Source organism: Filicampus tigris, chromosome 14 (genome assembly GCF_054856515.1).
Source record: "Filicampus tigris isolate MCC_2025a chromosome 14, RoL_Ftig_1.0, whole genome shotgun sequence".
Lineage (NCBI taxonomy): Eukaryota > Metazoa > Chordata > Actinopteri > Syngnathiformes > Syngnathidae > Filicampus > Filicampus tigris.
In genome coordinates, this window is record NC_141230.1 from 8,371,598 (window position 1) to 8,396,880 (window position 25,283).

The following is a 25,283-nucleotide window of genomic DNA, read 5'->3' on the forward strand; positions in this document are numbered from 1 at the left end:
ATCAGTTCTAATTCTTCGGGACCCCAACCTAATCGAAATTTGGTCAACATACAGTACAAATATATCCCACTATACTCACATATGATGTACAATTGATAAATGTTATGTGGAATTGTAATTTGTTTAGTTGCATGATAGTTTTTTATTCCGTTCTTAGAATTCCCATAGGGCATTTTTCACATCACCTTGTGGGGTCCTTGACATTTTTATTCAGGCAATTCTGAGATTGCTCCTTGATCAAGGGTCCTGTCCTGCCCGTTTACACGTGTGTGGTTGGTCAACATGGCCGATTTACAGATGAAGCTTCTCCGTAAGAAAATCCAGAAAAGAAATGAAAAAAATAAAGAGCGCAAGCTACTCAAGAAGCACACGTTGGACGAAGAGTCTGGTAAGTCATGATCATCAAAGTCTGACGTTTCAATTCTTGGCCGCGACTGTTAGCTTCATTAGCGTCGTTAGCTTGCCGCGGCATGAGTTCTAATCGTAATTAACAAGTAAACATGTTATGATTTCACTCGTAAATGAGCTCGTAACTGCCCGTAATCCATATCATTGTATTCGTTTAGGTATGTAAATTATAGGTTTTGGAAACAGTCAGCTGTGTGTGGTTTTAAATTTTCACGGAACCAATCCGGAAGGAAGTAATGTATATTATATTCAAGCGCTGTACTGTAAATACATCAACAATAACAATGTAGTTGAGGTTATGTATATCAATATTGTTGTAAATTCACATTACGAGTCTTTCCGCAGTGAGGTCGGACGGAGTGGAGGAGAAATGCCCTCAAGAAGCGTGCAAAGCTGAAACTAATGTCGTGCAGGAACAGCGGAAGCAGGGCGACGAGCCAGTTGACATTCAAGTAGATGCACAGGGAAGTTCTGTAAAGCAAAAGAAAAAAAAGAAAAGAAAGGCGCCTCTCACTGCTGAATCACCAGGTAACACAACTCTGAAACTGTAAGGAACAATTGCGCTAAAAATGCACCATTGTTTTTGCTCAAATGGATGTTATAATCCTTATTTTAGCTGATAAAAAGCCCAAAACGGTGCACCAAGTTAATGGGGAGAAAGATGGCGGTGAGATGAAGGAAGAGGAGGAGGAGGAGGAGGATGTCAAACTGCAGGAGCAGGAGGGGGATGTTGAGGAAGATGATCAACCTGAGCTACCATCTGGCTTGACAGGTAATTTCCATTCACATTTCATGCATTTTTTTTTTATCTCTAAAACGGTTATCCAGACTAGGCTCTCAGGTGAGCAGGAGAAATGCCCAGCTGACTTGAATCAAGCGGTGGTGAAATTGCACTCTGCTGTTTTATATTGCGAGTTTCAAAAATGTACAACTGTGACACTGATTTCACTAACTTTCTACAGGCGCAAACAATGTAGCATGCTTAGGTTTAGATGTGAATACTGTTGCCTTTAAGTGTTGCCCACTCAATGTTTCCATCATGAAATGGGTGTCAGTCAAGGCGTACATAGACTCTTGTGGTTGTCTTTGAGATGAGGCGTCACCCCTGATTCCTCTTCCAAGACTAACTGCAAGTACACATTTTATTAGTTCATGTTTTATTACATTTTTAAATGCAGGGCTACAACTAAAGATTGTTTTAATAATCAAATGCACGTTGCGCGACACAAACACTCAATGATGAAATCCGTTGCCAGCACTTATCAATTGTATTAATTTGTTGTTACCTCTCTAGTTAAATGTATTTTATGAAATACAGTTGAAATTCTAATCTATCGGTCTTTCTGTCAGGAGCGTTTGAGGACACGTCTTTTGCTTCTCTGGCGGAGATGGTGAGTGAAAACACGCTGAAAGGAGTGAGGGAGATGGGCTTCGAGCACATGACTGACATCCAGCACAAAAGCATCCGTCCTCTGCTGGAGGGAAGGTGGGCATCCGATTCATGGCCATTCATGTGTGCATGTGTCTGTATAAACACTCTATGTTTAATAAATAAAAATCATTTGCTGCTATTCTTAATGTAGAATTTGTTGATTGTGTGTTTTTGTTTTGGTGGACAGAGATGTGTTGGCTGCTGCCAAAACAGGGAGTGGTAAAACCCTGGCCTTCCTAATCCCATCCATAGAGCTCATCTTCAAACTGAAGTTTATGCCCAGGAATGGTAATGACCCTTCACCTTATCCAATGTTTAATATTGCACAATGCAATCGATGTTGATTTTTGTGCGGGTTTTACTTATCGTATGTCTATTTTGATCAAAGTTTTTGTCTGCCCTCTTTCTCTCAGGGACCGGGGTCGTGATTCTTTCTCCGACACGCGAGTTGGCAATGCAGACGTACGGTGTGCTGAAAGAACTGATGACCCACCACGTGCACACCTATGGCCTCATCATGGGAGGCAGCAACCGATCAGCCGAGGCCCAAAAACTGTCCAACGGTGTCAACATTCTCGTGGCGACACCAGGCCGTCTGCTGGATCACCTCCAGGTGAGCTCGGATCTACCTATACGAGAATATCAACATAGTAATAATATAGTCGCCATCGAAAAGGGCTTTACCAAAAAAAACAACTGTATGTTGTGCCAAAATTTGCATGTTAGAGAGATGTGTACACAACTGGAGAGTAAAGAAAACAGCCATAAAAATGAATGAGGTGATACCACATGCTCCTTTTGAGGTGCGTGCTTATGGTGATGTTTAATATGCATGCTTTCCATATTCCTTTTCACCTCTGCCAACATGGCCGCCACATAAGCACGCTTTTTAGCCTGTTCTAGTCCACTATAATAAGTCTATGACAGGAGAGCGGCGCAAGCCCAAAACACCAGACTGTCTCTCTGTTGATGGCGCCACAGCGCCATTTACTGGCATTGTGCAAAATTGCGGCCAATTCTGGAACTATGACAACCATAACATCTCACCCATGATTTAACTAACCTCCAAACGTACCTTGCAAATGCCATTATGATGAATCACAATTCAACATGTTGCCACGCTTGTATTTATTCTTTTGTTTTTTTGGGGCGGGGGGTGTTGCTTGAGACTTTATGTATAGTTTCCTTCATGTAATCACGTGCTGATGACGTATGAGGTCGTACGGAGTGCTATGGTGACAAAGAAGAAAACTTTTTTGGGGCATTAAAAAAAACATTAAAATGGGAACATTCAATCGAATCACTCTGAGGGTTGTAGCTGCTTTGACTCTAGCTGGCCACAAGATGTCCCCAGTGTGGTCTGTTTTATAAGTCACGATGGCAAAGGCCTCAAAAGCTTCATCAGCCCACCTCTACCAGTCTTACCCTTGCTGTGCATTTGTGTCCTTAGAACACGCCCGGATTCATGTTCAAGAACTTGCAGTGTTTGATTATTGATGAAGCCGATCGCATCTTGGAGGTGGGCTTCGAGGAGGAACTGAAGCAGATCATAAAGCTTCTTCCCAGTATGTTTTTTTTTTGTGTGTGTGATTTCCCTAGAATGTGCTGACTTCTGTCTTTTCTATTTTCTTCGTTATGCTTATCAGTGTTTCTAACACCTATTACAAAGTTCAGTGACAAATGTTTATCAATGGGACTTTCAAAGTAAATGACTGTCGGTGCATCTTTTCTGTAGAGAAAAGACAGACCATGCTGTTTTCCGCGACACAGACTCGTAAGGTGGAGGACTTGGCTCGTATTTCTCTGAAAAAAGAGCCTCTCTATGTCGGGGTGGATGACAACAAGGACACCGCCACGGTAGATGGTTTGGAGCAGGTACGACGGCGGCATGACAGCATACTCATGTGGCCGGGCTGCCGCTTCATGATTGTCTCGTTGACCGCAGGGCTATGTAGTGTGTCCATCGGAGAAGCGCTTCTTGTTGCTCTTCACCTTCCTGAAGAAGAACCGCAAGAAGAAGCTCATGGTCTTCTTCTCTTCCTGCATGTCTGTCAAATTCCACTATGAGCTTCTCAACTACATCGACCTCCCTGTAATGGCCATCCATGTAAGCGGCGACACACGTTTTCTGTCGCTTGTGTCATCTGTCGAAGCAGTTGTGTCAATGCCGGTTTCTCCACCGCTCAGGGCAAGCAGAAGCAGACCAAACGCACCACCACCTTCTTCCAGTTCTGCAACGCAGACTCTGGCATTTTACTCTGCACCGACGTTGCAGCTCGAGGCCTGGACATCCCAGAGGTGGACTGGATCGTCCAATACGACCCCCCAGATGACCCCAAGGTCTGATGATGATTATGACACTATAGGTTTCTTCTGCAGAAACACCCGTGTAATGTGCATCAATTTTTATGTTCCAGTAAGATGCGCGCCTTCAGATCAGTTCCAACCTACCTGCCTGTCTAATGTGTGCAGTTTTCTGTAAAAATTGTCGACAAATGGTTTTTTTTCTTTTTTTTTTTTTTTTTTTTTTTGCATTTTATAATAATACTGTGTTTACCATGGTACCCATCCAACATACGTTTCAGGGTTACAAATGGCACACAATGAACAAGTTTGCATAGCGTCATAAGAATGTCGTCACACGTCAACGTTTATTTAATAATTTCAGATCTGTGGCATCAGTCTTTTTCATAGCAATGTTTGATGTAATTATGTAATGATGTAACGATTAATCTAAAATCGATTTATTTGAGAACTCGATTAATCGATTCGAAAATATGATTAAATTCATCCAGAAAATTATGTATTGAAACGTTTTTTCATTCCAGGTGCATAGCACATTTTGAATGTGTAGGTCAAATTATGCGCTTGCACCAAAAATCATTGCATATTGCGTTTGTGGATGGCAGCAGAACCACACTAGTGCACAGAGACAAGCATGGTAGCAATTTTTTAAAAATTGAATCGAAGCTTGAGTGAATCGTTACATCCCTATAATTATGACTTAACTACTGCATTTTCATATGGTTAATGATGGAGTTTGGCACGTAGCCACTTGCCTTCAAATTAGGCTTTTGTCACCGCTTTAGAAACGAAACTCTGGCCCTCCTTTGTTTTTATATAATTATTAAAAATGAGGACAAAACAAAAATAGATTGAATGTATCCAAATAACCTCCCCCCCAACAACGCCTTACCTAATAGGACTTGCCTTTCCTAAGAGTTCAGTGCAAAGGAGGATGTACAAGAGCTTGTTTCATGATAAAATAAAAAGTCCGTATCGATGTACTTTACAAAGTTAACTTCCTGCCCACAGGAATACATCCACAGAGTGGGCAGAACGGCCCGAGGCATCAATGGCAGGGGCCACGCACTCCTCATCCTGAGACCCGAGGAGCTTGGATTCCTGCGCTTCCTCAAGCAAGCCAAGGTAAATATTTCAAGCTTGCCTGACACTTCATGACAGCATAGACTAACGCAAACATGCCGTGTTCTTCAGGTCCCCTTGAGTGAGTTTGAGTTTTCCTGGAGTAAAATCTCCGATATCCAGTCCCAGGTAAGAAATCGAGTGCTTGAGTACCTGAGATGTAATGTTCTGACATCAGTTAAAATTCTCTTTCTTAGTTGGAGAAACTGATTGAGAAGAACTACTATCTTCACAAGTCAGCCCAAGAGGCCTACAAGTCTTACGTGAGGGCTTACGACTCTCACTCGCTCAAGCAGATCTACAGCGTTAACACGCTTAACCTCCTCATGGTGGCGTTGTCGTTTGGATTCAAAGTCCCACCTTACGTTGACCTCAGTATCCTTTTCTGTCATTTAATGCTGGTAAAATGCGGCAGTGATTTTGAATTTTAGTCCTAATCTTGAAACATCTCCACATTTGCATGCATAATTTGATCACACACGGTTTGTACCACTTCTTGTGTAAAATGATTCAACTTTTCCCTTAACCCAGCTCTTTTCCTCAGACGTCCACGGCAGTAAAGGTGCAAAGCTGCAAAAGCGAGGCGGCGGCGGTGGTTTTGGTTACCAGAAATCCAAGAATGTGCACAAGGCCAAAATCTTTAAGCATGTCAACAAAGGCCGGAATGACAAAAGGCAGTTCTCCCGTTAATCGGATGATTAAAATCCCTGGACTGTTTCCTTGTCAGAGTATCATGGAAAAACAGCTCACTTATGTTTTATGGGGAAAAGTCCTGTTTTCTCCTTCATTTGTAGGAATTGTATTTTGTTGCTATTTCCTGAATATTTTATATATAGATCTGCAGAATTCCATGTTTGTGTGACTACATGCGTTTGCTCACAAAACGCTGGTACATTGAATTAAAATATTCTCATGTGACATTGCATATTAAAAATGACTTTATTTGTTGTGCGTTTTTGAGATATTACGTCTATAAGACACTGGAGGCATTAATGGTGAAAAAAAAAAAAAGACTTTACTACAGGAATCTGTAAATTCCATCAGATGACTAAAAGCTTGTCAATCTAATTGCACAGCGACACGCAAAGTTAAGAGTACTTAATAAATTAGTTTCATCAGTCATCTCGACAGCAAAATGTACTTAAAAAAAACAAACACTAATCAACATATTACAAGTCAAAGTTATTGAGCTGTAATACATTTATCAAAATGTCTCCAATGAGCATGTCAACACTAATTTTATTTGGATGCTCCCCTCAGTATTCCACATGATGGAGTTGATCGTGACATCTGGTCTTCCCGTGTTGTAAAAAGTTTGGATTAAATCTCATTATGCCTTTTAACTCCGCATACAAATTACTTTGTATTTATTTTCCATTCCTTCTATTCAACATTCCTGATTCAGGTTCAGATGAATACACATTCATCTCAATTGCTCAGAGTTGCCACCATTAACCCCTCTTGGAGTACAACTCTGACCACAAATCCCCAAAAAGTTACTACACCCGAGAGAAAGAAAAAAAAATATTCCTAGAAAATTCAACATGTATATTTCAAGTGTTCCCCTTTTTCCAAATAAAAGAGAAAAATGTATTCTCATTGCTCCACAGTTTCCACTCTTCATTCCAACTTGGATCCGTGCGATGGTGAGAGTAACGTCACAGCTCTGAGGTGGCTGCATCTAGCACCTTCAACCTTCATTCCCATGTATGACTCGTGCCACATTTTGGTCACTGTTGGTTATCTGGGGGTTAGAACAAAAGGATAATTAATGAGGGCGACCGAAAGTTTTTGAAAATGACTCGGAATCTGGCATGAGATAAGACATGACGCAGCGATGCAGCAGTGTTCTATCGTGCAACACATCGGTCAGGATCTCTGCAGGTTTGTGAGATGTTCCTTAGAAGAATTGGGCGCATCACATATATTTTGGTTATGACGCTTAGGCCTTAAAAACCTATGATCTGCAGACATCCAAACCTGATGGCCCAAAAAATAAGGAGCAAAGCAGCAGCAAATGCCGGACCTTAGGGGTCCAATCTGGTTGGGGGGGGTGGAGGAGAGAGCTCAGAGGGGATGCCGTTGACCGCTAAACCTGGACGTAAGAGAGGAAGTATTGAAAATCAGAAAGAGTCACACTCTTATGGCCGGTCCATATGCAGGACAGATGAAGATGCCCTACCATTGTCACCGCAGGCTGGATCTGTGCTCTCCCAGTTCATGGATCGTTGGACAGCCTTCTTCCAGCGAGCAAAGCGGAACTCGCTCTCTTTTGAGAGGATTGCAAATATAGGGTGAGTTGATTTTAGGATGACTACTTCTTGCTAAATTGTTCACAGGTTTTTATTTAGGGTTTTTCTTTCTTACCATCGGAGTTGATCTGAGGCTCGTATTTTTCAGAAGTGATGTGAGGAAGGTCACTGGGGCTCAGGCTCCATACCTTGACCCCCTCTGCGGCCCCTGCTGCCATGGCAGCACCGAGAGCTGTCGTCTCTGACATCGACGGTTTCACTGGACCACCATGACCAAGGGAACACACACACACACACACACACACACACACACACACAAAAAGCTGTGACACAGCAACCGCACTTTCACACAACTGTTAAGCCATCTCAGTGATCCTGTTGAGCATTGGAGTGAGCTGACGCTTATAAAAGACAATATAAATATATATATATATATATATATATATATATATATATATATATAATAAAATAAAGACATATTTTGTTTTTCGATGAGTTTCATTTTAGTATATTTTGTTGACAAGATTTTTGTAAAAACTGTGGAGGATCCTTTTAAATGCAAGGTAAGACGTACCTACAGACACGCCAAGAATGTCGGCTTGCAGCTGCATCAGTAATCTGTTAGCCGTCATGCCTCCATCCACCTGAAGCTGCACCAGAGGGACACCACTGTCCTTGTTCATTGCATCCAGGATCTGACACACAAACAGACCACACAACGTAGCTTTGAAACACACGCCATGCCACTTGTATGCCAGATTTTCTCTGCTTTTAAGAGAAAAGAATCAAGATCATTTTATAATTATTACTCCACCAAGTGGTATGGTTTGTTGTGCTGAAAGGGGTCTAAATCTGGTTGCTGAGATCACGTTCTTTCCTTGTATCATTTTCTATTAAGATGCAGCTTGCTTTTAAATTGATATTTGAATATATGCCAACATACAATCTATCATAGTATGAAAAGCATAATTTAGATGTTAAAGATTCTGCTGTGGCCCTTGTCAAACAGTAACGGCTGAGAAAGTCCAGCAGAGCTCATCACTACCCCTCTGGTTTGGAAGCAAACAGCCTCGAGCGCAGCAAACGCCAAATGGCTCTTGTTGGTGAATTGTGTGAGGCCACAGATGATTCTGCAAAAGACAGAGAAAAGAGATCAGCCCAACTACATTGGCCCAGACCAATTTGTATGCTTGATAAATAAGGCTGCACAAAAATAGGGAACCTTATTTTGTCTTATTTTGAAATCAATGTCAAATCACAGTAAACGCTGCATATATCTCACCCTCGTGCACTGGGCTCCCAATATGGGGCGTAGAGCCCGGAGAACGCAGGTACAAAATAACAGCCATAAGATGTCCCTGCTGAGGCAGCTAATTTCTCTGAAATGAAGGTGAGAGAAAAAACACGACTGTGACGGAATGTTATTTTCAAGTACAAAAAGAAATGGCAGGCAGACAAGGAGCTCCAACAAAGACAATTGAATGAGCATGTTGATTTTTCAAGCTCCGTACCAATCTCTGCCGAGGACTGTACTATGCCCATATTGTCCTTGAGCCATCGAACTACTGCCCCAGCAATGGCCACTGAGCCCTGCCAGCAAGACAGAAACCGGTCAAATGAGTAACAGCTAGATGTGATAACTGAGCATAGGCATTCAAAGCACTCACAGACCTCAAGTGCATAGCAAGCAGGCCGATCTGTTCCCAGTTTGTAGGCAACTGTGGTCAGCAGGCCGTGCTCTGACATCACAGGCTGGCGAAATTGCAAAAACGTTAAATACAGAAAAGGCAGAATAGGAATGACACAAAACATTATCATTTAAGAGGAAGTCAACCCAAACATTTTTTTTCCAGAATATGTTCCGTGCAGGACAACTAGTTGGGACAAGGCATTCTGATTAATATTGCGTTTGTGGAATATGAGTTAAGCAGCAAAATCCACCAGCTTTTAGCCATCTCAGGGGGCGGCCATTTTGTCACTTCTGTCAACTGAAAATGAAATCACAGTTTCTCAGGACTCAGATACGATCAATGATGGTTCAGCTTCAGAAAACAGGTGAGCTGTGATTGGTCGTTACCTGACCCCGGAGACACTGGGATGTCATTTTCAGTTGACAGAAGCGACAAAATGGCTGCCCCCAGAGATGGATAAAAATCTGGTGGATCAACTCTTATTGCACAAACACAATATCTATCAGAATGCCTTGTTCCAACTAGTGGGCCTGCATAGAACTATTTGTGAAAAAAAATATGTTCGGGTTGACTTCCTCTTCTGTTAATTACGTACCTTGTTCCCTGTATTTCTGAGCATGAAGCAACCTGTCCCATACCTTTACATAACAATAAAAAAAAAATCCAATAAAACAGCAACAATTGCAACAACATACAGTAGAAGACAAATAATATACTGAACGTGTTTTTGGTCTGGCCGTCCTTGAAGCACATCTGACCAACCAGGGCTGCTGACTGGTCACCAAGACACTGATAAAAACAATTAGCATAATCTGGTCAATATTTATAAAAGCCTCAAAATGAAAAGAGTCATTTGAACACAATCCAGTTTTATATTTATCTTAAACATGAATGAATGAAATAAAAACAAATATAAAAAAATACAAAAACAACACGAAAAAGATACTTGAAACTATGGAAAATTTTAGGCAGACAGATGACAGTTCATGACACAAGTGTGGCTGTTTTTTTTGGGGAGCATGTGTGGTAACCATTGATTGAATGGCCATGGGTGTTCTGAAAGTTGCATGCTATGTGTGCTCTGTTATCTCTGCAATGCTTCATGTTAATGGGACACTTTCAAAACGTTGATTCTCTGTGGGGCCTCAGGGACTTTGTGTGCACATGTCTGGTCATGTGACTGCCTTGTTCAATTTGCTTGGTCAAAGAAAAACTTGTGATAGTGCCCGGGGCAGAAGTCTCTCTGACAAACCAAAACAAGTAAATCGCGCAAGCAATAAAAATGGATAAAGACACGTAGCAAATGGAATGTAACTCAATGTAACCAAGTAAAAGTAGAGTTTATTCAAAACACAAATACTAAAGTAAAAGTAAAATGTGCAAGTATGTTGCATTAAAACTGCTCTGAAGTACAATTCATCCAAAAAGTAACTTGTGTAACAGAGTGAATGTGTCTTACTACTGATCTCTGTATGCTTGGCAACAATGTAAATCATGATCACGAATCACACTAAAGCAGTGATTCTCAACAGCTGTTGCCGTGGGACCCAAAATTTCATACTGTCTAAAACCCACATTTTTAAGTTAACAATAGGCTTAGCTGCTATAGTCAGACATGTATGACACAATCCCCAATTTCACTTTGTGTGCGTCCATACCTGCTTATTTCAGCAAGTCAATGCCAAGTCACATTCTGCCTGTGTTACAGCAGCGTGGCTTGAGAGTAAAAGAGTGCATGTACTAGAATGGCCTGCCTGCAGTCCTGAAACCTGTCTCCCATTGAAAACGTTGCCGCATTATGAAGCGTAAAATATGACAACGGAAACCCACTGTTGAACAGCTGCAGCTGTACATCAAGTAAGAATGGGAAAGAATTCCATTGGGGTTTCTGTTTTTGAAAGAGGAAGTCAACTCAAACATATTTTTCAGGAATATGTTCTATGGAACAAGTTGAAACAAGGCATTCTGATGAATATTACATTTGTGGGATAAGTGTTAATCTACCAGTTTTCAGCCATCACTGGGGGCGGCCATTTTGTCACTAGTGTCGACTGAAAATTACTGCTAGGAACATATTCTTGAAAAAATGTGTTTGGGTTGATTTTCACTTTAAGCATAACTGCATGCTTTCATGTTCAAAACGCCTTTCGGAGCACCCTGTTAAGAAACTGCAGATTAACATGACAACTGCAAGTGTATAAATAAATAGAGTAAAATTAAATATCACGACTATCCAAAATACAGCCACAAAATTTGAATTGCATCTTGTTGGCAAAAGTCCCTTACTTAAAGCAACACTTTGTCATGTGTCAGCTTTTGTTGACTAATGGAGGCGCAATGTGGACAAAAATCAACCACATTTCCCATGCGTGCCAGCGCGTAGTGTCGTGAAATCCTGAGCTGTCCTTAAAGCGAAAGGAGGAAGTGAGTATGCCGTAAAGCAATACAGGACATTTGTATTTTTTTTGTGTGCCAGGGTTGATCCCATCCTCCTCAAAACTGCTTTTTGCCAGTAAAAATGATACAGACCCCCTCAGGGCTTGAAGTCCCGTTCAACCACTGTACTTGTAAGTCAATGTTTCATCAAAAGAGTTGTGAAGAATTTTTATTAAGGTCGATTTCTTGCCCAGTGCTGCTTTAATATGGTCCATGAACATGTACATACATGTACCATTACCTTTCTGACTCATGGTTGTTATGATGAAGTCTGAATTACAGTGAGTGAATACAGTATCAAAACCCAGGAATATAAAACAATCATCTTTACATTAGGCACCATCATAAAGCAAGGACCAGTGTCAGTTTTTGTTACCTGTCTGCCCCCCAACCATAATGAATCCTACTTTTGGGTCCCCACCCAACAGCTGAGAATCACTGCACTAAAGCACCCGAAAAAACAGAAAAAACAAAAAAGAAAGTGTACATTTAGCAACATAACATTTGGAAGGTTTTACCCCAGAGATTGGTACTCCTTGAAGGCTGGTTGTTTTCTGGTGAGAGGACATGAACAGACTTGTTAACATTTTCCAGGCTCTTTATATGCATATGATTTTAAAATAAGGTAGGTACGTATATGTTACATTTCAAATACAGTATTGCCTTGTATATACAGTGCATAGGCTTTGAAGTTCACATTCACTCATAATGGATATGAATGTCATATTAATTTTGGTCGAAATGATGTATGAACCAGACTTTTACAAGTGTGGATTGATTTAACAACATATTTTTTTGTACTATGTATGTTTATATAACAGAAGTGGGTGCACATGTTAGAATTTATTTTGAAGTTTCTCTAATCCACGCAGGGTCTACAAATATACAGTTTGACCCCAACTAATACAGTACTGTACAGGAATTGGCTAAATGTTCTTAGAACATTTTCCCTCGACCAGACAATTTCCCATTATCCATCAACAGGCCTCTGTCATAATTCTTTCTGGATATTCTTCTTGGCAGGGTTATTAGAGTATATTTGAATTGATTCGTTTCTTGGCACTGGCATTCTTTTCAAGAAAAGCTCACAAATGTACAATTAGCCATTCTGGAAGGTTGCTTGAATTTATCCATTTCGAAACCAGTTTTGGCATGTTTGGGATCATTGTCCTGTTTAAACATAACAGGTACAAGTTTCTGCTTTCAAGTTGTTGTTTTGAGTTGAATTTGAATAATTTTGGAAGTACTGTTGAAGGAAAAACTCAACTGTGGTCACAGAAAAAAAACTTGAATTTGAAAAAAGTAATAATAAATACAAATTTAATGAAAACTAATGAATGAAAAATTACCTTTGAATTGTGCGGTTCAATAGGATTATTTTAAAAGACAAACTCATAAAACAGGCCTGGAAATGGTACTCTTAATTTAGTATTTTGCTGCACAACCTTTTGAGGCAATCACAGCCATCAAATTATTTTTGAAACCTTTAATGAAACTTCTGCACCTCTTAGTAGATATTTTTGTCCCACTCTTCATTAGCAAGCTGTTCCAGTTGTCTCAGGTTTGAAGGGTGCTTGATGTTAAAAATATTTGTAAATGTAACCACAGGAACATCAAGCTTGTTGGAGATGGTCTTTTAGCATTTCCCTTGAGCGTGATTGTCTATAATTTTCTAATCTAAACTCCTAAAACAACTCTCTCCACTTCCTCTGGTCCATGTTTAGTGTGGTAAAAAAGAAAAAAAAACATGTCACTAAAAATTACAGTACAGTCACCCTTCAACTCATTCACTGCCATACCTTTTCAGACCCTCTTATACCCGAATGTTTGAAAAAAATTGAAAAAAAAAATAAAACTACTGGGATTGAATGGCTGAACTGAAAAGATAAATAAATACGTCAATGGCAATGAATGAGTTAAATAGGCCAAATTACTGAAGTTCGTAGAAACGTGATGCTAATTGACGCGAATCTGTCCCAATGGTCAAATTATTTTCAATCTTTTCTTGGTGTACCATCAATTTTGTCCAAGCCTGTTTGATAAGTTTGTCCAAAAATATATATATAATTCAGTTTTTCATTTTCATTGGTTCACTTTCATTCAATTTAAATTTTTTATCATTGCTTTTGTCAGATTCAATTTATTTTCCGTCACCGCTTTTTTTTTCTTTCATTAACAGAGTAGGGTACCACCCATTTTGTCAATTCTGCATGGACCAAAATCACAATCAAGGGGTAAAATTCCCACAAAAAAGCATTGGGATATCATAAGTACCAGTTTCACATGCTCAAAAGACAGCGGTTTCTTTTCAAATTCGAACTCATACAATACTTCACAAACACTGTTTATTCACGTTTTGACTTTATCCAAAAGCTATTCATGCTTATTTGTGTTCTGATCATAAAAATGCTATTGCGAAGGCTATGGAAGCTTAAGTATCATGGAGTGCAAAACACCAATCGGTACATTCTTTTACTTTTTCCGAAAAGGAGTACTAGATGATGTCACATACTGCAAGTGTGAATGAACATTAGTGACATTGGATATAGCAATTAAAATGCATACTATGTTTGAAAGAAAACTGGTAGTTGCCGCCAATATAAGCAAACAATGACTTTTTGTATTTACTTCCATGAAATCACATAACGCATTGAGTATGGTACAGATTGCTGAGTGTAGGTGTGCCCTTGTTCATCAGTAAGAGAAACACACCATTTTAAGTAAGAGAAACACACCATTTTAAGTAACAAACCTTTCCTTCCAAAGACTAAACCACAGTGCATGAATGTATGATCTGTTTCAGTGTAAAATCTTATAAATAACAGAACTTACCATCCAGCCGTATATTTCAGAGGAGCTTTTGACTTTGGGGAGAAGTTCCATTGGAATATCAAAGTAACTAAAAGCAGCAAAAGAGGAAATGTGTGTTTTCTTTGAACTTTGGAATCAAGCAGCTGTAAGCAAGTTTGTACAGTACAGTACAGTAGTAGTGTTTTGACTTTTGGTAATGGTGTTCCTTTTGATTTGTAATGCATCAGTGCAGAAACAAACCCTATTCAGTTTTGAAGATTTAGGAGGTCAAGGTCACTCAAAAAGTCAAGCTGACCAATCAGACACGCAGTATACCGAATTAGGAATGTGATTAATAACAAATACGTAAGTTAATTCAACGATGGCTTCAATTGTGTGGACTTTTTTGTTTTTTTTAACTGATTCTGTCTCGAAGCAATTCTGAATAAATATAATGAAAAACTACGGCACTGATTCAGTCCCAAATAGTGAGCCCTAAATGTACAAAGACGCAGATAGCATCAATCTGCTCAATACGGCACTGGAATCGAAATAGTCCCGTACTCCAGAACATTCAGAGAGAGGTTCACACTGATAGCGTGACTCGAGTCAGTTTATCCAAACTAGACAAGCTAGCACATATTACATAGTGAGTATGCGTGCGTCATGGTTACCTGCAGAGCTCCTGATCCCAGTCCATGGTGTGAATATTGAAAAGCATAGTGCGACTGGCATTAGAAACATCCGTGCAGTGGATTCCTCCGTTCCTGCCACCTGTCAGGCACTGAGGAACCAACCACAATAACACTGTACTTGTACCACAGAGCTTCAAATTTCTTATCCTTAGTCAACTATATACAAAAAGACACTTGGGATTATGACTTCCAACACTGGGCCAGCGTTGCATTTTTACTGTCATTTTGCCATTTGTTTTGCTTCTGTTTGATTGATGGTTGATGCTGCGGGCTCATACCCAGATGATCCAGGAGTCCACTGTGCCAAACATGGCGCGCCCGCTTCGCACAGCCTGTTGCACCGTGTCTACGTTGTCCAGCAGCCAGCGCAACTTCACTGCACTAAAGTAGGTGCTTATCGGGAGGCCCGTCTTGTGCTGTGTTGTCACAAGTGTTGAAGATACCCAGAAAATGGAGAAGTCAAAAACAATGTTCAAGAGTAGTAAACAAGACAAATTCTAGCCTACTGTTTCTAAAACGTTAAGGAAATGTTAAGAAAAAACAAAGAGGCTCTTAGTTTATCACACTTACCCTGAGGTGATTCTTGTTTTTGCCTGGTGCTTTGTTGATGAGTCTCTCCACTGTAGATTGTGTGCGTAGGTCGAGCCAAACTAAAGAGTGAAGAGAAATTAACTCACACGGATACAAAATATGTTATCGGATGTCCGTAAGTGTTCAGAATGAATTGAGCGTAAAGACAATGAGAACATAAACAATGTTTTCTACCAAGGGATGTTAATATATGAAAAATAATTATTAGGACACCAACTGCATACCAAGGGAAACAGACTACAGCTCCTTTTCAATCTATTTCATCGACCAACAGCAACAACACAAACATTTGTGATTTATTATGAAACTTTACATTTTATCCTGTCAAGCAGGCACAACCTTGTAGCATTGCTTTTATTGGTTTTCCTGGTTATATCTATATATTTGCGTGGATCTGTGTTTGCCAGGTTAATAGGGCCTGTGAGAGCCAATGCTTGTCATCAATTCTGTCATCAATTTTGTCATCATAAAGTAATATCTCAATTTCTGTCATCATAAAGATTTAATGTACTTGCAGTAGTTGTAACATAGCAAACAATGTTTATTATACAGTGTGCTGGTAGTAATGGAAGCAAACAGCTTTTGACCGTTCTCGTAGTCTAAGTACATGTTATCCAACTGCTGTACTGAATGACATTGCTCCCTTTGTTGGATTACAAAACCTTCAATACAAGAAGACAAAAAAGGAACTTTGAGTCCGTGTGAGTAATTCAAAGAAATCCAAATCATGAATAAGATGCGCTACTATGGACAAGTCAGAACTACCTTCGACTACCAACATTGAAGCTAATGGATAAACAGAATTTCTGCCATTACAGGGCCCATTCATAACTTCCCCATTGGCTGATTAAACCAATGGATATATCACAACAGGGCATGAAACAAAAAATGAAATCTGGAACACAAATAAATGCTGAACAGAGGAGCATAAAACATTTACAATTTTTTATTTAATATTTTTTTTTCTGCAGCAGCCGCTACCATGAATAGTGAACACATTCCGAAAAGGCTGCAAATAAACGGATTGCTTTTTAAAGGCCTGGCGGGAAAAAATAAAATAATCTCTTCTCTTGAAAGATTTCCTTGAACTCCGATCTGAGGCTGCATCGCTGCTACATAGAATAGTGGAAGCACGCAAGACACTTGACACTTACATGATGCAACCTTGTTATGTGCTGAGCCATTTTCCAGATGACATAATTTCCTTTTTAACTCAGTGCAAATATTTTGGGGGATGGTGTTTGGCCAGACAACCCAAAACAACTTGAAATAAATACTTGGGGAAAAAAAGTTAATTTGTTTTAACTGTCTAAATCCCCCCTGCAACTCACAACACAATTTGCATTTGGATTTATTTAAATTGTCACAAAAAAAAATCTGTGCATTCAGTCGTCAAACAAACAGTAATACTACAAAAAAAAAAAAAAAACAGGTCATGACATTCCACATTTGAGAAGCTACTTTTACATTTGTTTTCCATTTGTGTTTGTGTTTATCTGCCAGTTTTATTAGTTTTAATTAGTTTTTAGAGCAGGTTTTTGATAGTTTTTCTTCTTTCTGCAAAGCTTTGTTTTACTTAAGTTTTTATTAGTTTAGGGTTGTTTTTTTTAAATATATGAAGTAACTGTGATGTTCAAGATTAAAAAAGGAAAAAGGTCAAAGTAAACTACAATTCCCAATTGACTGTTCCAGTTTCTGTAGGACGAACAGTAATACAAAAATACATATATTTTAAAACAATCCCGAAATTGATGAAGATGAAACTGAAGTACATTTTTGCTATAATCATAGTTACTTTTCTTCTATTAGTTAGCTACAGAAAATGTAGTTTCTGTTCGTTATCATTTTTTAAAAAGTCCTCTTGTTTTAATTTCATTAACGAAAATGTTTTTCAATTTACTTTGTTAGTTTTCATTAACTCTAATAACCTTGATCCAGATACAGACCACATTCCAGTATAGTACAGTTATAATTACTAATAGTAACAGCAGATGTTCTTGGCCCATCCATGTTTAACCGGGTCAAGTCATGTAGTAATGAGAATGTCAGACATGCTGCACAAACTCACCAATGGCATTATAGAGAGGTTCTCCAGTGTCTTTGTCCCAAACCAAGGTCGTCTCCCTCTGATTGGTCACACCCACCGCTGATAAAAGAACATTATCATTGTAAATAACAAACTACCCCTACTCTTATTCTTTCTCAAAAACTGGGCAATATTGAATTCATCCTCTATAGAGGAATGGTGTACAGTAGTGAATGCATTTTCACCTACCTTTAATGTTGCTAATATCAATGTTGAGCTGGCAAAGTTTTTCACACGTTTTCTCCATACATTCATAGACTGATTGCATTATTTCCCTGGGATCCTCCTCCACCCACCTGATTAAAATAATGCAATACAGGTGTCAGAACTTTCTAATATACTGACATGAAAGAACATTTGTAACCAAGACACAAAAAGGATAGAGAATGAATTTATGCATGGAACAAACAATAGAGTTTATGTAAACCACAGTATTTCTATTGATTGGCTTGAGTGTTTAGCAGCAGATATCGTGAAGATTTAAACGCACCCCTCCTTTGGAAAACTTTGGTTGATTTCTACTTGGTGGTGAGTGATTAGTTCGGCTGTCTTGGCATTGAACACCTGTGAACGAGATTAAAGAGAGGAAGAGACAAATGGTTTTCACTAACCAAATAAAAAGTAGCAAAATATATTGTTGTTTTGTAATGTTAGAAGTTGTAATGTACATCGAATCCTCCAGACATCCTCTAAATGAGCATTTGTTCTACGATAATAATACGATTACCCTCCAACCGGTGCAACAGCTACAGACACCTTGAAACAGTAATATTCCATAAAAAGAATGCCAGCATTCACTATGTCGCCGACAGGTGACCCACAATACATGTTTTGTCAAAGATTACAATGAAAACTGGAAAAATTGAGAAACCCTTGACAGAGGCATCCTTGTGCCATTAGTTACTAAATCCACAATTCTGGCAGCAGTGATGTCGTAATGTATTCTTCTCCATTCCGGTCCTAACATACTTATCTCAACTGTGTGTGAGCTTCTTCATAGTTTGTTTCACCTTGTTCAAATGTAACTCTAGGAAATTGCCAGCTGACTTATATGTACCAGAGGTGTAACAGAAGCGAAACACTGCCAACCGTGACCAGAGTGTGAAGTTTAACATGCGAGACTCATTACCCATTTTGCTCTGTCTTGAAAGCATTTGTTGCCACACATCTAATTATCTTAGAGCAACACTGTGAAATATGTCGGTTTTTGTTGATTATAGCGGCACCATATGGACAAAAGCGGTAGTGTTTTGACAAAGGTCAACCACATTTCCCATGCGCGCCAGCGCGTAGTGATGTGAAATCCTGAGCTCTCACTGGCATGAATTACATTTCTATTTGTATGGCTGTGTGAAAGATGAATAGCGATGAGATAATTAATCTAATTTTGTTCAAACAATACTTGTTTTTTTTGTTTGTTTTGGGGCTTCTGCCATGTCACCAGTAATAGTGCGTACACGTTCGAATCGACATACGTCCTTGTAGCGAAAGAAGGAAGTCAGTGTGCTGTAAAGCAATTCAGGACATTTGTTTGTTTTTGTGCCAGGGTTCCTCCCATCCTCCTCAAAGTTGCTTAGTGCCAGTAAAAACGATACAGACCCCCCCCAAAAGTCCCATTCAACTACTTGTAAGTCAATGTTTCATCAAGAGTTGTGAACAAAATTTTATTAAGGTCGAATTCTTGCCCAGTGCTGCTTTAATACGGCAAGCCGCAATGTCTGTGTGAGGTGTGAGAGCACACTTTGTCCAGTTTCGGCGAGTTCTGTCTAAAAGCCACAACTGTGATCACTGTGTGTGTGATTTGCTTTTATGACTGCAGATGTTACTTAAAGTGGAAGTCAGCGCACATTTTTCAAGAAAATGTTCTATGCAAGCCCACTAGTTGAAACACGGCATTCTGATAATTATTGCATTTGTGGAATAAGTGTTAATCTACACGTTTTTAGCCATCTCTGAGGGCGGCCATTTTGTCTTTTGTCGACTGAAAATGACATCACAACTGCTCACAACGACCAATCACGGCTCAGATTCAGAAAACAAGTCAGCCGTGATTGGTCGTTGTGAGCAGTTGCAATGTCATTTTCAGTCGACAGAAAACAAAATGGCCGCCCCCAGAGATGGCTAAAAACTAGTGCATTTTGCTGCTTAATTTATCTTCCACAAACGCAAAATTAATCAGAATGCCGCGTTTAAACTAGTGGGCCTGCTGGTAACATATTCTGGAAAAAAAATGTTTGGGTTGACTTCCCCTTTAAGTCTTGCAGTGAGTCTACAAACAATCAGGTCAGTTAAAGTTTAACTTCATCAGATGAACTTTCACACAGAACTCAGGTGGGTGAAGGAATTGGTCACTGAGGTAGTCATGTCAATATTACCAAGTCGTAGAAGCCATTTTTAGTCAAATATACATTGTCAGAGTTTTGTGCAGTTTTGCTGACGGAAACGCTGACACAAGCCTGTTTCCGTACTGTACTGTACTGACAGGTTTTCTGAGTTTCCAGAACACCCCAATAAAACAAAACTGCACCTCTTGGAGTGGCCTTTTATTGTGGGCAGTCTAAGGCACACCTGTGCACTAATGATGGTATCTAATCAGCATCTTGATATGGCACACCTGTGAGGTGGGCTGGATTATCTCGGCAAAGGAGAAGTGTTCCCTATCACAGATTTAGACTGGGTTGTGAACAATATTTGAGGGAAATGGTGATACTGTGTTTGTGGAAAAAGGTTTAGACCTTTGAGTTCATCTCATAAAAAATGGGAGCAAAAACAAAAGTGTTGTGTTTATATTTTGTTGAGTATATAGTATTGCCATATACTGTAAAACCATCTACCATACCATACCATACAAACCTCAGTTATATAATCATTTCTTAGTGTATCGTATTGGGTTAGCTCTGTCGCTACACTAATATGGGCTCTGTGGGTTTATCGCAGTACTTGATGACCCAGTAAAGGGTTGGCCAAAAGACGTTTAGGTCTGCGGGAGAATGCGCCCACTAATGTCCACCGTCTCAACCTAGAGTGCGTACTTTTCATGAAGGTGCGGAATTGACACAACTAAAGGGACATTTGGATGGGCTGAACATTGGCACTTGTATAATAGGTTATAGGTTTGTCTGTAAAAAGGATGTCAGCACTAAAATTCACCTACCTAGAAGAATTTGTAGTGATGTAAGGTATTTTTTGCTATGATTATTGCCACAAATCGTCCCACCCATTTTTGATGACATGTTTTTGTTTTTCCATCTCAGCCTGTCCACGTCATAGTGGGGAGGCAAGCCTTGTAGTACATATTGTTTCCTTGCTTGGTCTGACACATTCTGGTGTCACCTAGTGTTTGAAATGGAAACCAATTCACCAGAATTCATTTGCACATTCCTACTCTGGTCCACTTCAACCTGTAAAAATACAAACACAATTCCAATGAAGTTGAGACGTTGTGTTACACATAATAAAAACAGAATACAATGTTGTGCAAATCATGTTAACCTACATTTAATTGAATAATCTACAAAGACAAGATGATGTTCAAACTGATACACTTTAACTTTGAATTTTATGGCTGCGACAGGTTCCAAAATAAGTTGGGACATGGTCTTGTCGTTTACCACTGTGTTACCTCACCTACTATTTGAACGACATTCAATAAATCGTTGTGAACTGAGGACACTAATAGTTGAAGCTTTGTAGGTGGAACTCTTTCCCACTCTTGCTTGTTGAACAGCTGTTCAACAGTCCCGGGTCTCCATTGTCATATTTTACGCTTCATAATGCGCCACACTTTTTTAATGGGAGACAAGTCAGAACTGCAGGAGGGCCAGTTTAGTACCCGCACTCTTTTACTACAAAGCCACGCTGTTGTAACACAGGCAGAATGTGGTTTGGAATTGTCTTGCTGAAATAAACCGGGGCATCCATGAAAAAGACGTTGCTTCGATGGAAACGTGTTTCTCTAAAACCTTTATGTGCCTTTCAGCATTAATGGTGCCTTCACAGATGTGTAAGTTACTCATGCCATTGGCACTAACACAGCCCCGTACCATCACAGATACTGACTTTTGAACTTTGGGTCCATAACAGTACGGATGGTTCATTTCCTCTTTGGCACAGAGGACACGGCATCCCAAATTTCCCAAACAAATTTGAAATGTGGACTCGTCAGACCACACAACACTTTTCTACTTTGCATCAGTCCATCTTAAATCTTAAATAAATGTGTTTTTGTGTGTTGAATATATCCATATTTTTGTGAGGATACAAATTTGATTGACTAAATCCTCAACCACTTCATATGAACTGTCAATGTTTCTTATGGGAAAAAAACAATGTTTGTGTGCTTTTGAGATTGGTGTTGTAGTGGCGACATACATTGAAATCTTTCATGCCTGATTATGCTGATAGCGTTTCTAAACAAATTAGAGAGGTTTGTTTGGTGAATATATACAGTAGTGTACTTCCTGTTTTACCTGAAAGACAATTTTCTTAACCTAATTTTCTGGAAAGAAGCCAGGACCATGCTCTCTCTCCTTCTCTGGTGGATAAGTACAGTCTTGGGGTTGGAGGCGCTCTTGAGCGATGTGGTGAACACTTTTTTAAAAAAAATTAAAAACTTTAAAAAAAATGTTTTAAAACTGTTCAGCTCAAAAATTAATGTAGAGCCACTTTGAGTGCATAGTCCAGTGCAGTCCAGTTGTTTATTCCTGTTCTAACATCCAAAAAGACAGGGGGCCACAATGGTTAAAAGAAAAAAAGACCTCCAACTCCACAGACAAAGAGTTAATTTTTGACAGGTGATAACATCACACTTCAGTACACAACTGATAGGAATTGAAAGGATTTCACCACTTAAAATCTGATCAAATTAATGAAAATCATTTACCGTAAACAAACCCGGTGAAGCTGATACAACACTTGCACTGCAAGCTAGTATTGAGGGAAAAATCAACAAGTGATATAAATTTGCATGCCGATGTGTTATTAGTGTTATCGGAAATCATCCAGGCAAGTATTTAAGAAGCATTAGTGTCCTAAATTTACTGTATGATATTTTAAATAGCATTATTTTGAAGAATCACTTTCATACACACTATACTAACCCTATTGAGAAAGTGAGTATCTACCCAATCAGACTTCAATCCAAAGCTTGTCCAAGGCAAAAGCGAATTGAACAACTACTACTGGCCCTGTGACTAGAAGGAACCCCCGTGCCCCAGGAAAGATTAATAGTCTCTAGACTAGAAATATAAAATGGTTAAATGTTTGGATTACGTTTTAAGATTTTTTTTCATTAAAACTTTTGCACATTTGTACCTAATTTCAAGACCTCATTATTAAACTTTATATTTGTTTATTTACAGGCACAGCGAGGCAGTTTGTTATATTGCGCATTCCATACACAAGGTAACGCTACGTGCTTTACATGATAGAATAATTTACAAACAAAGAACTAAAGACATTTAAAATGGAAGTACAGAAATAAAAGCTAGATAGAGAACGTAGTGCAAAAAAAAGATTAAAGCTTTTTTGTCACCATGTTTCATGTATCATAAAGTACTTGATATATTGATATTTTGCTTGATATTTAGATTTGTTTTAATTCCAAGTTCTTTTTAATGAAGCTAAGTGTTTTTATTTGTTGTTGAACTTAACTGTCGTTGTTATATATATATATATATATATATATATATATATATATATATATATATATATATATATATACACGCCTATATGCATACAGTATGCTACCTATACATATACACATATACATACACTACATACGTAAATATATACATATATGTATATGTACATATGTGCGTTGCATCATTGTCAAAACATGAACATGCTGCCACACTGCCACGTCACTTACCAGGAACCTCGTTGAGCTCGTTCCCTGGTCAATAGCACCCACGAGCGGATCCATAGCTGTGTTTTCTTTCCTGGTGGCCTGATGGAAAATTGACAACGCTGGCGCTCACAATTTAGCCCCGTGTTTGCCTTTGAAGCACAGCAGGTCAACTTTGCAGGAGTGGACTGCGAGTAGGCGGGATTTTTGGAAAGAAACCCAACCTGTCCAAGCGACGCTCCCATTGGTTAGTCACGACAAGGCGTTGGCCGCATTTTGTCCAATCAGCTCTCAGTGGAAGAGGCACCACCTACGTTGAAAGCAAGTCTGTGGAGCAGAAAATACTCTTCCTGTTTGACTTGTGTTACGGAACTTTGAGAGGAACGATGTTCATGGCGATCTTCCACACCAAACACACATACTCTTGCTTTCATTATCATTATTCATTTACCCAAACGTATTCATTTGTTCTATATCCCTTCAGTAGATGCCCTTATTATTATTCTTTCTAATGTGGGCGACAACCCAGGGCGCAATCTGTGTGAGAGCGCCCCCAAAAAAGAACGTCACCACTTTTCTAGACTAAGCTAATTTTCATGTCGAGCTAGTCGCTGGAGCGTCCTCGTAGTCACGTCAACTTGTTGCTGAGAGTCATACAGGTTGTGTGTGTCCGAAAAGGCAAGGGCGAGGGGGCGGGGCATCAACAGTGACGCTTTCCTTTTCCAGAATAGTCATGCTGCTGTTATAGTATGTTGTTTTGTCTTCACCATTACGATTTACTGCAAAAAGCAACTCATGACTGTTTGAATGCAAATTAATATCGTATCAGTCCACTGAAGTGAAGGCCTGCAAAAAGCAACTCATGACCGCTTGAAAGCAAATTAATATCGTATCAGTCCATTGAAGTGAAGGCAGGAAGACCCACAAAAAAAGCATCAAATGAAGGTGGCTCCACTGAAGGCTTGCCAACATATTTAGCAGAAGGACACCGAAAACGTTTGTGATTTTGAACCAACAACTCTTTTACATGCACTTTACTGGTCTGGAAAATATACAGGTACGGTACATTGTGTATGTTTTTCATCACCATAACGCCTGAAGGCGAACCTTGTGTGTGCAAGGAAAGCACGCATCTAATCACTGTTTCTTTGATCACTTTTCGACCCCTCGAAATTGTTTATTCAAAGCAGTAAGCAACATTTTGGTGTTATTGGAGACTTTGGTGACTTCCTCCAGATGTTCATCACTAAGCTTGCACGAAGCCACCTCTGACAAAGTTATATCCACCATTGTGATGTCACAACTGAGCAAAATTCCGACTTGATCGCTCAAAAATGCATTTTCAGAAGTAGGCAGATAACAAAAGATTGAAATTTGAATGTTGGTGCAGGCATTCCAGAGACCAACTATACAAACTATTGAAAAGTTGATTTTCACAATAGGCCGTCTTAAGGGATATAATTACTGGATAAAAGAAGCCATTTGCCACCCAAACACAGCAGGACAAACAAAGAATAGAACATACGTCGCACACTTTGCAGTCAAGCAGCTGTTGCAACAGCGGGCAAGCTTTAAAAGTTTGACGCACATGGTTGTCGTCTCTCTTCTTTCAGTCAGTAGAGTCACGCTGG

At 39.4% G+C, this 25,283-nt stretch overlaps 2 protein-coding genes across 10 annotated transcripts; one reads left to right on the forward strand and one right to left on the reverse strand.

The window, feature by feature from the left end:
- The first annotated feature begins 202 nt into the window (after positions 1–202).
- ddx18 (DEAD (Asp-Glu-Ala-Asp) box polypeptide 18) lies at positions 203–6,184 on the forward strand. The gene is made up of 14 exons (XM_086052116.1): positions 203–388; positions 754–936; positions 1,025–1,180; positions 1,759–1,894; positions 2,028–2,128; positions 2,254–2,453; positions 3,291–3,405; positions 3,576–3,715; positions 3,786–3,947; positions 4,028–4,180; positions 5,156–5,269; positions 5,339–5,395; positions 5,464–5,641; positions 5,811–6,184. Exons 1-14 carry the CDS (start codon positions 283–285, stop codon positions 5,954–5,956), a joined length of 1,947 nt encoding a protein of 648 aa, XP_085908242.1. The 5' UTR covers positions 203–282; the 3' UTR covers positions 5,957–6,184.
- On the reverse strand, positions 6,182–24,309 carry LOC147136204 (glycerol kinase-like). 9 transcript variants are annotated; one of them, XM_086052118.1, is made up of 22 exons: positions 24,104–24,307; positions 23,877–23,979; positions 23,677–23,754; positions 18,298–18,371; positions 17,997–18,103; positions 17,790–17,867; positions 15,701–15,780; positions 15,409–15,546; positions 15,110–15,219; positions 14,478–14,544; positions 12,164–12,199; positions 9,931–9,998; positions 9,805–9,847; positions 9,190–9,270; positions 9,030–9,108; positions 8,801–8,897; positions 8,564–8,648; positions 8,093–8,213; positions 7,634–7,777; positions 7,449–7,535; positions 7,293–7,361; positions 6,182–7,010 (listed from the first exon to the last, which is right to left on the reverse strand). In XM_086052118.1, exons 2-21 carry the CDS (start codon positions 23,895–23,897, stop codon positions 7,294–7,296), a joined length of 1,662 nt encoding a protein of 553 aa, XP_085908244.1. In that variant the 5' UTR covers positions 23,898–23,979; positions 24,104–24,307; the 3' UTR covers positions 6,182–7,010; position 7,293. The 9 variants fall into 9 exon arrangements, with proteins under 9 accessions (XP_085908244.1, XP_085908243.1, XP_085908246.1 ...); XM_086052117.1 differs by having other exon boundaries at positions 23,877–24,307; XM_086052120.1 differs by having other exon boundaries at positions 7,247–7,361; positions 23,877–24,307.
- Positions 24,310–25,283: the final 974 nt, after the last annotated feature.

Bases quoted from the DNA above. Each gene is read 5' to 3' on its own strand.
- ddx18 (XM_086052116.1), top strand. From the start codon at position 283: ATGGCCGATTTACAGATGAAGCTTCTCCGTAAGAAAATCCAGAAAAGA. The intron at 1,181-1,758 runs GTAATTTCCATT...TCTTTCTGTCAG, and splicing joins GCTACCATCTGGCTTGACAG to GAGCGTTTGAGGACACGTCT. The intron at 5,270-5,338 runs GTAAATATTTCA...CGTGTTCTTCAG, and splicing joins GCTTCCTCAAGCAAGCCAAG to GTCCCCTTGAGTGAGTTTGA.
- LOC147136204 (XM_086052118.1), bottom strand. From the start codon at position 23,897: ATGGGAGCGTCGCTTGGACAG. The intron at 15,781-17,789 runs GTGAGTTTGTGC...TTCACTCTTTAG, and splicing joins ACCTCTCTATAATGCCATTG to TTTGGCTCGACCTACGCACA. The intron at 7,536-7,633 runs GTAAGAAAGAAA...TCCTCTCAAAAG, and splicing joins GCCTCAGATCAACTCCGATG to AGAGCGAGTTCCGCTTTGCT.